This window comes from Mesitornis unicolor, unplaced genomic scaffold, assembly GCF_000695765.1.
Source record: "Mesitornis unicolor isolate BGI_N332 unplaced genomic scaffold, ASM69576v1 scaffold2439, whole genome shotgun sequence".
Lineage (NCBI taxonomy): Eukaryota > Metazoa > Chordata > Aves > Mesitornithiformes > Mesitornithidae > Mesitornis > Mesitornis unicolor.
This window is the reverse complement of record NW_010206352.1, coordinates 75,795-89,572: the sequence shown is the minus strand read 5'-3', so window position 1 is coordinate 89,572 and position 13,778 is coordinate 75,795. Positions and strand designations below refer to the sequence as shown.

The window sequence follows — 13,778 nt, the reverse complement described above, 5'->3', positions numbered from 1 at the left end:
AGCCAGTTTTTGACCCAGCAAAGCTTGTGCCTGTCCAAGCCGTGCCCAGCCAGCTTCTAAAGGTGTTGTGTATTTTCCATTGCTTCCAAGGAACCAATCCATTAATTTGGACGTGTACTGTTGTCAACTGGATAAATGAAATGATGCCATCAAATAGAGCGCCCAGAATTGGTGAATCACAAAGGTGTTGTGTTTCTCCATGATAACACTAGACCACATACCAGTTTGGTCAGTCATTAAAAATTATTGCAGCTTGGAGGGGATGTCTTACCACATCCACAATATGCGCCAGACCTGGCACTATCAGACCACCATTGGTTTTGTTCTTTACAAAACACCTTGAACGGTAAGACCTGCACTGCTGATGAGGATGTCACATTGTTTTTGAAACTGGTTTTTTTTGCCATAAAAGAACAACTTTTTTGAGAGTAGAATCATGAAGTCGCCTGAAAGATGGCAGAAGGTAATTGAACAAAACAGACACTGAATTGTTTAATAAAGTTTTTCTTTCCATGAAAAAGTCCCCTTTCATTTACCCAGAAAAGAATGCAATTTTTTGCCAGCCCTACGCAATAAGTAAATAAAACGGTAGTTCTTAAACTGGTAGTACTCTGATAGGGTGGAACGAAGGAAAGAATAAATGTAAGATGACTTGTTATGAAAACAGCCCTTCCAGTCTGCAAACAGAAATCTCAGGCTTGCTCAGAATAGTTTCGAATATAAAAAGTAAATGTTTAACTTTTTGTTGTGGTGTTTGCCTGTCACAAGACACAGTACTGCCCGTTATGTGAGGGCAGGAGGGGAAATCTCCTGACTTTGTGTTGTGAAGTAGCTGAGAGGTTTTAGAACCAGCTGTTCTATAACCATGCAAACTTAAATTATTGCACCAATAACAAGAGGTGTGTTGTCTGGCAGAGTGAGCCTTTTTGTACTTATTTGATTCAGGAATAACTCCACCTGAAAATAAAGGGTTAAAATGCTTAACCTCTATTCTGTATTTTAAAGCCTGATGAAAGCGCCAGACAGTTTAACACCAACCTAGGAAAGTAGGCCTTTAGAAAAAGCACACAACTGGGAATGCAGACAGACCTCGTGTCTGCGTCTTCCAGTGCCTTAATGAATGGTACCTCCCCTGGATTTTGTGGGAAGTGCCTATCTGTACTGACATCAGACTAATGACAGCTTCAGAGCTGTGCTTTATCAGTGTCTCTCATGTCATGAGTTCCTTTAGAGCCTGGTCTTTTGGGTCTTGGTCTGTGATTGTCTCCAGCTTTGCAGCAAGTCTCTCCAGCCTGTTTCATGCCTTGTACTTGGCGTACTTATTTTGGCAATACTTTGCAAGAGGACTCACTTGCCTAAATCAGGGAAGAAGCTGCTTGAGCCTTCCTAATTTTTCACTTACTAATATCAAGTCTGTGTTGACTTTACAGAATTTGACAACCTACAGAGATCAGGTATATAGAAATACTACATTTAGTCGACAGGGAGAGAAATCTTACCTTAAGGAGGATTGCAATGCTGGAGATTTGAGGGGAACCTTTAGTTAAAAAAAATAATAAATAAGTGCTACTTGAGTTGGCCCATTATGCATCAGCCTGTTTGCAGCTGGGAACAGCTTAACTGTATGGTTTAGTGTCTGTGGAATTTCTTATAAACATATAATTTTTATAAATGTATTCCTATATTCTATATGTGTATATGAAAAAATAGAGAAGACTGCATAACATGCATTAAGAACACTTTTTCACAATATGTCATGTCAGTGCAATAGCACAGGGCGTTCCTGTGCTACTGAACGTGAGTATTCTCATGCTCAGTGTTCTGCTCTGCTCTGGTGAGACCTCATCTCGAGTACTGCGTCCAGCTTCAGAGTCCCCAACGCAAAAAGGATGTTGAAGTGCTGGAGCGGGTCCAGAGGAGGCCGCAAAGATGGTCAGAGGGCTGGAGCAGCTCTCCTACGAAGACAGGCTGAGAGAGTTGGGGTTGTTCAGCCTGGAGAAGAGAAGGCTGCAGAGGGACCTTATAATGACCTTCCAATACCTGAAAGGTGCTTATAAGAAATCCGGGGCAGAACTGTTTACAAGGGCAAGTAGCAATAGGATGAGGGGTAATAGTTTTAAACTAGAAAAGGGTAGATTTAGGTTGGATATTAGGAAAAAGTTCTTCGATATGAGAGTGGTAGATCACTGGAACAGGTCATCTAGAGAGGTGGTGGAGGCCCCATCCCTGGAGATGTTCAAGGTCAGGCTTGATGGGGCTCTGAGCAACTTGATCTAGTAACAGTGTCCCTGCTCACTGCAGGGGAGTTGGACTGGATGATCTTTAAAGGTCCCTTCCAACCCAGTACATTCTATGATTCTATGGATTCTTGCTCTTTTCTGGGTGAACATTGTGTGTGTAAAGATAGAGCCTATTGAGAGAGGAGGCAGCCAAACGGGGGCTTCTGTATCTGCACAGCTGTCAGCTCAAACAGTTTAATTTTGGCTGAAATTTTAGAATCTTTTCCTCAATGTGTAGGAACAACATAGACTATTTCACAAAACTGTATCAGTTCCTGAGTACTGAAACTGTCTATAAAATTTGCTTAAAGTGCTACGTTTGTCAAAGGCTTGTTGAAATGTCTGATTTCAAACAGTTGTAATGAAATATACACATCCATTTTTTTTTTCCATCCGATTAATTAAAACCTTGTGTACAGGCAGTTTGAAGACAATGAGTTTTGATTAAGCCAAGTCTCTTTAGTTGTGATACTGACAGTATGTCAGCAGCCTATATTAATGTTATAGAATCACAGAGTATTAGGACTTGGAAGGGACCTCTGAAGATCATCCAGTCCAACCCCCCTGCCAGAGCAGGATCACCCAGACCAGGTCACACAGGAACACATCCAGGCGGGTTTTGAATGTCTCCAGAGAAGGAGACTCCACAACCTCTCTGGGCAGCCTGTTCAGTGCTCTGGGACCCTCACAGTGAAAAAGTTTTTCCTCATTGAACCTCCTGTGCTCCAGCTTGCACCCATTGCCCCTTGTCCTGTCATTGGACATCACAGAGCAGAGCCTGGCTCCTTCCTCCTGACACTCGCCCTTTACAAGTTTATAAACATGAATGTCTCCTCTTCTCCAAGCTAAAGAGCCCCAGCTCCCTCAGCTGTTCCTCATAAGGGAGATGCTCTGCTCCCTCAATCATCTCTGTGGCCCTGCTGGACTCTTTCAAGCAGTTCCTGTCCTTCTTGAACTGAGGGGCCCAGAACTGGACACAATATTCCAGATGGGGTCTCAGACCGCATTTGAAATATTATCTTTACAGTGAAGGCCTTTGGTTATCAGTCATCACCCAGTTACCTTGTATGTAATATTGGAGTTAAAACTGATTTGAGGCAGTGCTTTCTCTGAATCGCAAGGTCTTTGTGAAGTGATCACCCCTGATCAGCCTTGATCTTACTTTTCCATTATACAGTCAAAGACAACAGTTACATTCGCTGTACATAGTGGAGTATAGATATATACAGAGTGTGTATATAGTGGTAAATAATCTATTTTCAGACTTCTTTACGTTGTCTTTTTATTAACTAAAATTCTGTTTTTAGGTTAGTGCTTAATTTCTAATGTAAATAAATGGCAAACTTTGTTTAAAGAGTTAGATTAATGTGTATTTACTCTCTACATATCTCTGAATCTTAAATATGTTTACATTTATGTACTTCTGAGAACGTTATCATATTAAGACATTATCAGATTAAGAGATGTTTTGGCATGGTCTCATTTGGGTTGTACTTGCTGTATTATTCCCGCAGTTCTTGGTTTGTTTGTTTGCTTTTACTTTCCAAAATATATTTTCAATCCAAATGTGTCTCAGTACCTCTTCAAGTGAGTGTTACTAAGAATGCAGTGGGATTTACCGTAGTGATGTCAAACAACAAAAATTTAATGTTATTATCTTGACAAATAATTTAATATTATTCTTGACAGAGAATAATAATGCTAAATGTCTTTTTCATTCTGAAAATATTTAGTTATTACCTATTTGTGTTAGTATTTATGTACAGGTTTAAAAACAAGCATCTTTCAAACATTGTTCTTGCCATTTTGGGAATATCCCCATACAGCGTGTATTGACTTAAGCTGGTTGTTTTTATAAAGCTTCTTGTCTTTCAAGTGTTAGGATGCATTCTGAAGTAGTAATGGTTGTGGCTGCAGAATGACTCTACTGAGTTATGCACTTTTGGTGTGTACTTGATTTCTTCAGTTGCTATCTGATAAGACTTTTTTCCGAAGCTGTATAGCTGCAAATCATTTTGGGATTACGATATGCTAACATTCTCACTTAAATATTTTTTTCCCTTTAAGGCAAGAACTTTTGAAGTGGAATGGATGGGGATACAATGACTCCAAATTCATCTTCAATAAGAAAGGTCAAGCAGAATTCACAGGAAAAAGGTAAGTTGAAAATTTGTATAACTGAAGTATTTTATTAGTCATTCCTTTGACAGTATTTTAAAAACCGCACTGTTCAGTTAATCCAAAGGAGGCAAAAATCCTTGCTTTGTCTCATAGAATAAATAGTTGTTCTGTTTTTAACAGGTTTACTGAACTCTAGACACAGTAGTCTAATGTGTAGTAAAATAGACTGTGTGGCTTAGTGGAAGGTTTATTAAAGTATTATAAGAGCAAATTAATGTGATTCTTCTCTGTAGCTTGATATACTCTGTGCATTAAACCTCCCTTGGAGAATGAAATCAGGCTGAGAATCTGCACCGTGTTCTAAAGCTTTCGATAACATGCGGCAGGTCAGGGCAGTTTTGCCAGTGTTGTGAATCTCTTGAGCATCACCAAGTTGCTTTATTAAACTTCCAGTTTGTGCTTTAGGCTTCTTAACCATTGTGCATAGAGCTACCTTATCCTCTGAGCTTAAAAATAAAAACTGCTTTTCAGTTGTATGTTCTGTCATGGCAACACTTCTGATTTATTGTTTACCAGCTGTTTGTACAGCAAGCTTGTTTTTCTGATAAATATTTTTTGGGAAATTACATGAAAATGAAGTCTACTTGGGGATCTCTTAACTTTCTTCCAGTGGGATTTAAGCCTGTCACTTGACATCTTACTATTTTCCTGCCTGAGTGGAAAGTAGTCTTGCAGTCTCTTCTCTGGGTTGAAAAGTATACTTTTTGTAAGAGTAAAAAAGAATGGAGAAGAGAAGTAACTCTGAAATAAGTACTGTCCTTCAGAACAATTCCTTCCTAGTCTTTGAGTTTGTGTAAACTAGCATGAGCTTTTTTGAGTCAAAGCTGCAAAAACCTAACTGAGATGTTGAGCACTAATCCTTCATTTCATAATTTTCAGTCCCAGATTAAAATGCAAAGCTTTCTCTTAAGCACTTGAGCTTACTGTATAATATTCAGGGACATCTTGGTGGTCTCTCTCCTCTTGCCAGGATTCTGACTCTTGTCACTTTGTCACTTGCTCTTTCATCTGATCTCTTTAGGTTACCTGGGGTAGATTATACTGCACACAAAATTTATGCAGTGTGCTTTGAAGGGGGAGGGGAAAGGTAAAGAGCTGGACCTGCATTTTTTTCCCAGGAGGAAGCATTGAGACTGCTGCTTGGCTGATGGCTACTGGTCACTGTTCTAGAATGAGAAAGGGAGAATGGCAATTTTTCCTCCGTCTGCCTTCTCTCTCTCTAACTGATAGATAATATTAGAAATGCCCTGTAGGACTACACCAGTGTAGTTTCTATGTAACAGTTTGTCACAGTGGCAAAAGAAGAGTGAAGTGAAAATAGGAGAATAGGCATCTGTAAAGATGTAGATGCCTCGTTCTTTTAGTATCCACTTACAGATTTGTCTAACAGCTTTCAAAGTCTCCTGATACTATCTGCCTCTACAGCACCCCATGGCAGCAAGTTCTAGGTTGCTGCTGTGTAAAGTGCTCGTGTTTTGAACCAAGTATCCCTTACTGCGTTGCAGGATTAGGTGAATGATAGTTCAGCCTACCTGCTGCTTTGTTGATCATATAAGACTCCACTCTTATCGGCTCTTCCACTTTTTCTCCATGCTGAGGAGTCCTGGGCCCCTTAGTCTCTGTTTGTAAGGCCCCTTGGTCTTTGCAGTTGCTGTTCTCTGAACCCTGTCTAGCTCCATGATGATCTTTTTGGAGATACAGGGACTGCATGCAGCAGTCAAGGTGTGGATACATCAGGGTTCTACAGAGCAGCAAAAAGTGATGAACTGTGTTCTTTCTTGCACCTGCCTGGTTGTTGCATACCACTGTTGGCTGCTGTTGTATGTTGTCAGTGAAGATGCCCTGATTTTTCCTATTCTGGCTACCAGTCTGAATCTGCAAAATATGCAAGTAATGCTTTTTTTGGCTCTTGCAGTTATCTACATTTTATCTTCTGTCTTCATTTGCTCAGTTTTTTTAAGATCCTGAGTTCCTTCCTATCAGTGTAGTATCTGCCTACCCAAAAGAGCTTAATGTTCTTTACCTGGCTGGGGAGTCCACTGCTCAATCCAGATCACTTGTGAAGACATGATGTAAAACTGGTTCCAGTAGCAGTATGTGACAAGCTGCACTCTTGAGTCTGTTGTGGACAGTGATCAATAAACACTGCCCTTCGCTTCTTACCTTAACCTTGTCTGATCCTTCAGCTTGTATAAGAACATTTCCTTCAGTACTGCAGCAATGTATTTTCTTAAATAGCTTTTGAAGTGAACACCTGTGGAAGTATAAACGAGTGTGGAATTTATTGTTCATTGTGTCGCCTTTACTCCCTTTGTTTTTACACTGATAGAACTCCAAGGGTTAGTGAAACAGGATTGCCCTTTATGAAAGCCACGCTGGCTTCTCCAACAGACCGTGTGTCAAATGGTCTTTGTATTATAGTCTCTGCTACCCCACTGGAGATAGAAGATACTTGTAGTCTGAGCAACTAAACTTGTTTTTTTGAGGGGTGTGTGGGGAGGAGGTATTTTGAGGGGCTTCTTGCACCATCAGCTTACATACACAGCCTGCTTCCTGAGCAGTCATGTGTTGCATTCTGTGCAGTAGACTCACTAACTTGCTCTTTGCTCCGACTTCTGTATCTTGACTTAGAAGTTGTTGATTTTCTGATAGCTTTAGTTTGTCCTTTGAATAAGTGATTAAGGTTATGCTGGCAAGCTAGCCATAGTAGTAGGTTGACAATACCAAAAAGTCTGTCTGGAGAAGAAAACACACCAAGCTGACGTGAGTCTCTCTGTACCTTTGTTGCAAACATTGCTGATTGCACTTTCCTTTTCATAGAATTCACTTAGCTGTTTCATATGGGTATGATGATATGATAACAGCTGTGACAAGAATGACTGAATGCTGTCTGCCAGGCTGAAGAGTCTAGCTTGGTTTTATGAGATATGGCTGTAGCCTTTTGTCTCTAGGAATAGAGTAAGGTTTTTTGCAGTGGGAGAACTAAGAAGTAGTTGAGGTGAGGAAACAAAAGGAATTGGTCTTTGTGTGTGATAAGTGACTTAGTTCGGGAGTTGGTTGCGACAGCTGTGAAGGACAGGATCATAATTGGTTTAACAATGATTGAATAATAGTAATAGAAGAAAGACCCATGAGACATACTGCTGTGACCCAGGTGCAAGCTGTAGAAAGGATTCTCAGCTGCTGGAAGCTCTTAATACTAAAAAAAGGTCCTTTTTCTCTTCTCCTTGGAGAATGCTTGTGCATACATAAACATGCACGAGGTACGTGTATGTATATAATTAATAGCAGTAGCTTGTACCTGTTTAAGTGTGCCCTCAACCTTACTTGTTTTCACATATGGTACATATGTTCACAAACAGCTCCTCTGTCCCTTGTGTGTAAGTCTTCATCTGTCACGTGGCTAAGCTGTTGCCAAAGAGTTTGCGATAGAAATAATTCATATTTATGAATGATGATGAGGGAAGAATCTTTAACACTGTTTTTCTTCAAATCATGTAAGGTGTACTGAGCTGGGTTTGTGTGTCTGAGACTGCTGTTTATGTTGCATTGTGTCTCTACCTGTAACCAGCATGTAAACTGTGACACTGCTTTCTACATTACTGAAAGGGAAAGACCTTTCTTAAAAGTAAAGGCTGGAAGGGGTGGGATGTCTGAAAAGCCTTATGCCACAATTCCCAAAGATCATGAAGGAAAATGATACTGAAGATGTTGAAAATTGATTTGATTTTGTGTGAAGTACAGAAGAGTTATATATAATGAAATATGCAGTTGCATGAAAACTAAATGTGCAAAAGCTTTGTAGGCTTGTAGGTAAAGAATTTGATTTAAAACTTAACTATTTGTGCATATGTAGCATAGAAAGAAGTGTATCTGACATGCAGTCTTTTAATTTAAAATGACCCTATGTAATATTGACTTTTCAGGTACAGATTAGGTGGTATGGTATTACCAACTTTTAAGGAATGGATAGAAAAAACCTTTGGAGCAAGTCTGGAGCACAAAACTACCTCTAGAGTAAGTAAATAGCTGAACCAGTTCCTTTGAACATTAGTCTTGGTGATGATCAAGACCATCTTGTTGAAGATGATTCAGCTGTTGTCCTGAAGGTCATCTTGCACATAATTGATTTAAATATAGTATATTAATGCCTCAGTTTTGGAAAAAGTGTTCTACATGAAACCTTCAATGACTGAGCATGACTTGTGGTTCCAGGTTAACTGCTAGTACTGGAATGAAAGTCTCCAACACGGGGAGATTTTTTTTTTGTCCTTGTTTATAGGTTGCTTTTCAAGATTGTAAAACTGTTGGTCTAGAGGAAATGTTGTTTATGCAACTTCAGTGTTGTTCATGATAACAAAGACAGAAGATACCGTGAAGTTAAATTGTGCTGTGTTTTTATTGTATGGAATGATATCCAAGTTCTTACTTAACTTTTTTTTACATGTCTGGGTGCTGAAAACTGGCTACCAGAATACTCAATGAATTGAATGTTTTCAGTAAAACAACATATTTGGAATGTTCCGAGTTTCGTGAAGCATCCATGTTTTGCTTATCAGGAAGAGTAGCTCATGTTGGAGTCAGGAGACCTGGCTGCTTTCTAAGAATTCCTTGGAGGCTGCAGGTTCCTGACTAGACAGTTGTTTAAGCAGTGCCGGGAGCAGGCTGTGCTTGCACAGTGACTATAGCAACCCTGCTCTGAGTAACAGTTTTACCCATTTTTGTGTGAGTTGAAGATTTTCTTTTCTCTGAAGTAGGTCATCTCTTAGAGCCTGAAAACTCGGAACATTTTGTCAGCCGTCTGTCGATTTAAGGCATTCTTCCATCAGCCATGACTTGCAGAATCTTCATCTGCCAATATATTTTGAAAAAAATCATCTTGATTATTGATCGTCTTAACTGGCAGCTGCTTTATTTTGCTGTGACTAGAGGTCCTGAGACATGTTGTTCTCTTTCTACATGTAAAGAAAATACAGAACGAAGTAGAGTTGGAGAACAAGGACAGATTCTTGAATAGTATCTTGATTCCACAGCTAGTCTTGCAAAACATTTGCTCTTCAGGACATCTGCCAGCAACGTTGAATGCTTTCCTGTTGTGTTGTGCCCTTCTAGTTCTGGTGTTCCTGTTGTGAACTGAAACAGGCTGACTACCTTCAGTCTTTGGAGTCTCCACTGTGTGTCTGGACTTCACATAGCTATTCTCAACTACTACTGCAGGTCCCCCGTTTTCAGGTCTCTGTAATAGTTCCTAGTTTCTATTTCAAGTTGTCACGCTATATTGGTTTTTTACCCTCTACTATCATCAGAGCGTGAAGAAACTTGAGGATTAGGTACAACAAAAGTAGAGGAATCTCTTGGTCCATTTGTCTTTCTGTCTCGCCTCTTCCTGCATCTAGTCTATAAGACTGGAGGGTTCCCTGATGCACGCAACTTTTTTCAGTTATAATTAACAGTAAATGTACCTACTTCTGTGATGCTCAAGCTCTGATAATGTTTTTCCTTTTTCAGACTAGGCTTACCACAGACAGCAATTTAGACCTAGTTCTTACAGGCTTCCTGTCTGGCCTTTCAGTGCACACATCTTAAAAGTATTTCAGTCCCATAAGAATAAATAAAGGTATATTTTTGTTTGACATTGTGTGTAAGATTGATATGGATGAATATTAGTTTTCCAATCTTGAAGATGAAAACTAAAGGATTACTTGTGGAAGAAAGGTAAAAATCAAGATACTTAAAACCACCTGCAAGGAATTGTTACAGCTTTAGTAGTTAGTGTCCCTCATATGGAGAACAAAGATCCTCGAGCTCCTGGTGTTCAACTTGGAATTATATGAAATAGTACTGACTGTGGAAATCTGTGAAGACACCAGATTTTAAAATAGAAAATGTAAGCACAGCTAGCAAGGAGAATTTTTTTTCTAAAAATGAGTTTACAGATCTTTATTTGGTACCTGCCTGTTTTTCAAGTTTCTGTTGGATCTCTGCTCTCTGGGTTAGCAAACAGCACTGTGAATGTGCATTAATAGCAGAATATTAAGAGCAGCAATCCGAGATCTGACCTCTTCTGTGCTTATTGTGACTGGTTTGTAAAATCATGATCTCAGTAGCAGTGTCCTCTTGCCTCAACAGCACATCTCAACTTCTGTGTTTGTAGGTGACAAAGTGAATATGTGGGAGGGAAAAGCTTTTCTCAGATGTCTGATGCCTTATTTCAAGAAATATAATACTATCCTTAAAGCAAGTTAGAACAGCACATACCCTCTTCCAGAAGTCAAATAATTGTTAAAACTTTATTTTCATTATGTCATGTGTCTCATGTGAAAACTCTCAAGCACACACTTGGCTTTCCTTTTGAACTTCTCCTTTTGAACTGTTAGCTACCAGTCATGAACCTATCCTGGCAGATACCGCTTTCTGAATTATCCCTATAAGTAGTCTTAATTTTTGCATAACCTTACTTAATTTCTTGTGGGGTGGACACTGGTTGGCAGGTTCCATCACCATGGATCTTTTAACTACCTGAAAACTTTGCTGTTGGAGGTTAAATCTTCCCTTCTTCAGCTCTCATTACTTTGAGACTCATCCCATTCAGAACAGACTGCCATGGTGGCAGATGGGGGACTACTAATCTGTTTTCCTTGCTGTTCATTTGGTAACTGGCACTGTCCTGTAATCTTTTATCTTAAGACACGTGTTGGCAAAAAGTCCCAGCTGTTCTGAAGGTTATGTAGAGCAAGGACAGGCAAAACTCCACTCCAGGAAAGAAAACTTGGGTGGGTAGGTGGGTATGCACTTTTGTGGAAGGCTGAAACTTGAGAAGTTGAAAGAAAAGTGAATTCAGTGTTTGTTTTCTCTTCGTGCTTGTCAAGAAGCATAGGCCAGGCTCATCAAAGAAACGTCTTAAGTTTACTTGACTGTGGAATGTTTTTTACAACATACTTTCTGGTGGTGGGGCTGCAAGCAGGCTCTTTTCTGGCATCGTTGGGCAGCCCGTAGTCCCTCCTGATACTTTTATTTAAAAAAAAAAAGGCAAGAATGTTCTTCTATTTGAGTTGAAGGTGATGTTTAATTTAGTATCAAGGTTTTAATGACAGGAGTTTGAAAGTGCTGCACTGTGTTTTAACTAATACTTTTGCAACTCCTAATTTTAAATAAAAGATGTGGTTGTAAAAATTTTTCAGTTCTCCTGTTCTTGAACTTGAGGGACTTTGATAATTAAAAATAAGATTCTTGACCAACATTTTATTTCAAAATAGGAGTTAAAGTATAAAAGTTCATTTTTAGTCATAAGACAAGCTTTATATCTAATTCACAAACTCTTTAAATAGAGAACTACTTAATTAGAGGCCATTTGCAATAGAAGACATACTCCCTTACGGAGGTTACCCATAGAAAAGTATAAATGAATTTATTTGCTCCATTTTTAAGGAGGAAAAAAGCAGTATGCATTTTTGAATCTGTAAGCACTTAGAAGCATTACACATAATGTTTACAAAGATATTTTTTTAACTGGACTCTGTAAAGAGCCCTCATTCTCTAAGTGGGTTTAAAAGGTCAACATGACAACTACATTTTTGTGTGCCTGATCTCTAAAGTGGGCTTTAGAAAAGAGAATTAAGTGGCTTGGTCTGCACTTCGAGAAGCCATAAGAATCCTATATGAGACATGTTGTGAGGACCTGGAAGAATGGGTTGTTAGAAAACCTAAAGCAGGGCTTATCCCTCTGGACTTAGAGAACCTTGATTCAAGGCCTGTTGGTGCGCCAGAATGTCCACTGGAGCTGCTTTGAAAGAAACTTTTTCCCAGGTGTTGATCAGGACTCCTTGCTAGAGGCTTTCTGGAAACACCTACATGTTAACAACTGAGCACGGATTTTATGAAGACTTTCTGATGTGTGAGGTCTACTTAAAGCATACTGGTTATGGTAGATCAGCCAAATTGAGTTGTGCCTTTCTTTGGACTTCTGATTAGGCTTTGTTCTGAGGTGGATTTAACTTCCAGTATGTGACAGGAGGAGGGGAAGTGAGTTTGTAGAAACAGAACTGTAAGTAGGGGAATTTGCAGGGTGGGTAGGTGCTTTAGTATGTCTTTCTCTGTATTGGAGGAGGAATTAATATTCAAAAAGGAATTTTGACCGTCAATCTCTACCCCTTTATCAACAGGAGAGTCTCTAGTTCTGTTCAGGCAGCTGTTTCTCTTGGATCTTGGCAAGTCTTAGAAGGTATTTTCTTCAGTATGCACTCATAAGCTAGTACATTTTTCCAGATTTATCAGGAGGAAAAAAGGTGAGAATGTGCTATCGAAATAAAACTTCCTGTGTGCCTCTAGTCAGCTCAGTAGGTAAGGTGGGACGAGTGGGATCAGTGCTTGAAGATGAGGAAGAGAACTTCTAGTCTGGTAGTGGATGTCCCTGCCTATGGCAGGAGGTTAGAACCAGATGATCTTTATAGTCCCTTCCAACCCAAACCATTCTTGATTCTGTATTTCTGATCTTAAATGGTTGTGTTCAGATGTTAGTTAGTGTAACCTGTTTTTATTATTTCTGTTGTATAGAAAAGCTGTAAGAGTAAACCTAAGTTTAGTGAACTTATGTTCTTGTGTTGCAGGCATCCTTAAATGTTAATGATGTACCTCCATCTGTTGTAAATGAAGAATTTCTTCAGGATCTTAGAGCCACTAAAATCTCATATTCGCAGGATGCAGAAGATAGGGTATTCAGAGCTCATGGTAAGGGAACTTCACTTGTGTAACTGTGCTGCTTTCGGTGCATCCTTGTTTGAACTTGTTAACTTATTGTCTGTGTTTCAGGTCACTGCCTACATGAGATATTTATACTCAGGGAAGGAATGTTTAAGCGAATTCCTGATATAGTTGTATGGCCTGGTAAGCTTTTGTTATCGTATTCTCCTTTCTGATCTGGGAGGCCATTGTTTGCTGAACTCCTGTGCTGGCTTGTAATAGAGAAGCTGTTTCCTGGTTCACTGACTTCACTTGTCTTTACAGAAACTGAAGGAATTTTCTCATGAATGGTAATCATGTTTGTTTAACATCTGGATTGCAGGTTCTGCCTGTGAAATCCCATCACTTTGTGGGGAAGGCACATTTATTATTAAATATAGCTGAAGTTTCTGTTGACAGCTGAATTCATGACTTAAGTAACCACAGTGTAATTTGAACTTGTATGTTCATCAAGAGTAGTTGTCTAAATGTCGCTCTGAATCTTGTTTTGTAAAGGAGTACATGATGGCAGAAAGGCAGTGAAATGTTTGTATTAAAAAACTTTGGTTTATGGTATGCTGTGCTTTAATTAAAAAGTAT

At 39.4% G+C, this 13,778-nt stretch overlaps 1 protein-coding gene across 1 annotated transcript in view; it reads left to right on the top strand.

Moving 5' to 3' along the window:
• Window positions 1-4,349: 4,349 nt before the first annotated feature.
• Window positions 4,350-13,778, top strand: part of AGPS (alkylglycerone phosphate synthase) — a 40,574-nt gene continuing 31,145 nt past the window's right edge. Inside the window, exons 1-4 of the mRNA XM_010191702.1 lie at window positions 4,350-4,436; window positions 8,387-8,477; window positions 13,067-13,187; window positions 13,269-13,343. Coding sequence (XP_010190004.1) covers window positions 8,403-8,477; window positions 13,067-13,187; window positions 13,269-13,343 — 271 coding nt within the window. The 5' untranslated portion in view covers window positions 4,350-4,436; window positions 8,387-8,402. The remainder of the gene's footprint in view (window positions 4,437-8,386; window positions 8,478-13,066; window positions 13,188-13,268; window positions 13,344-13,778) is intronic.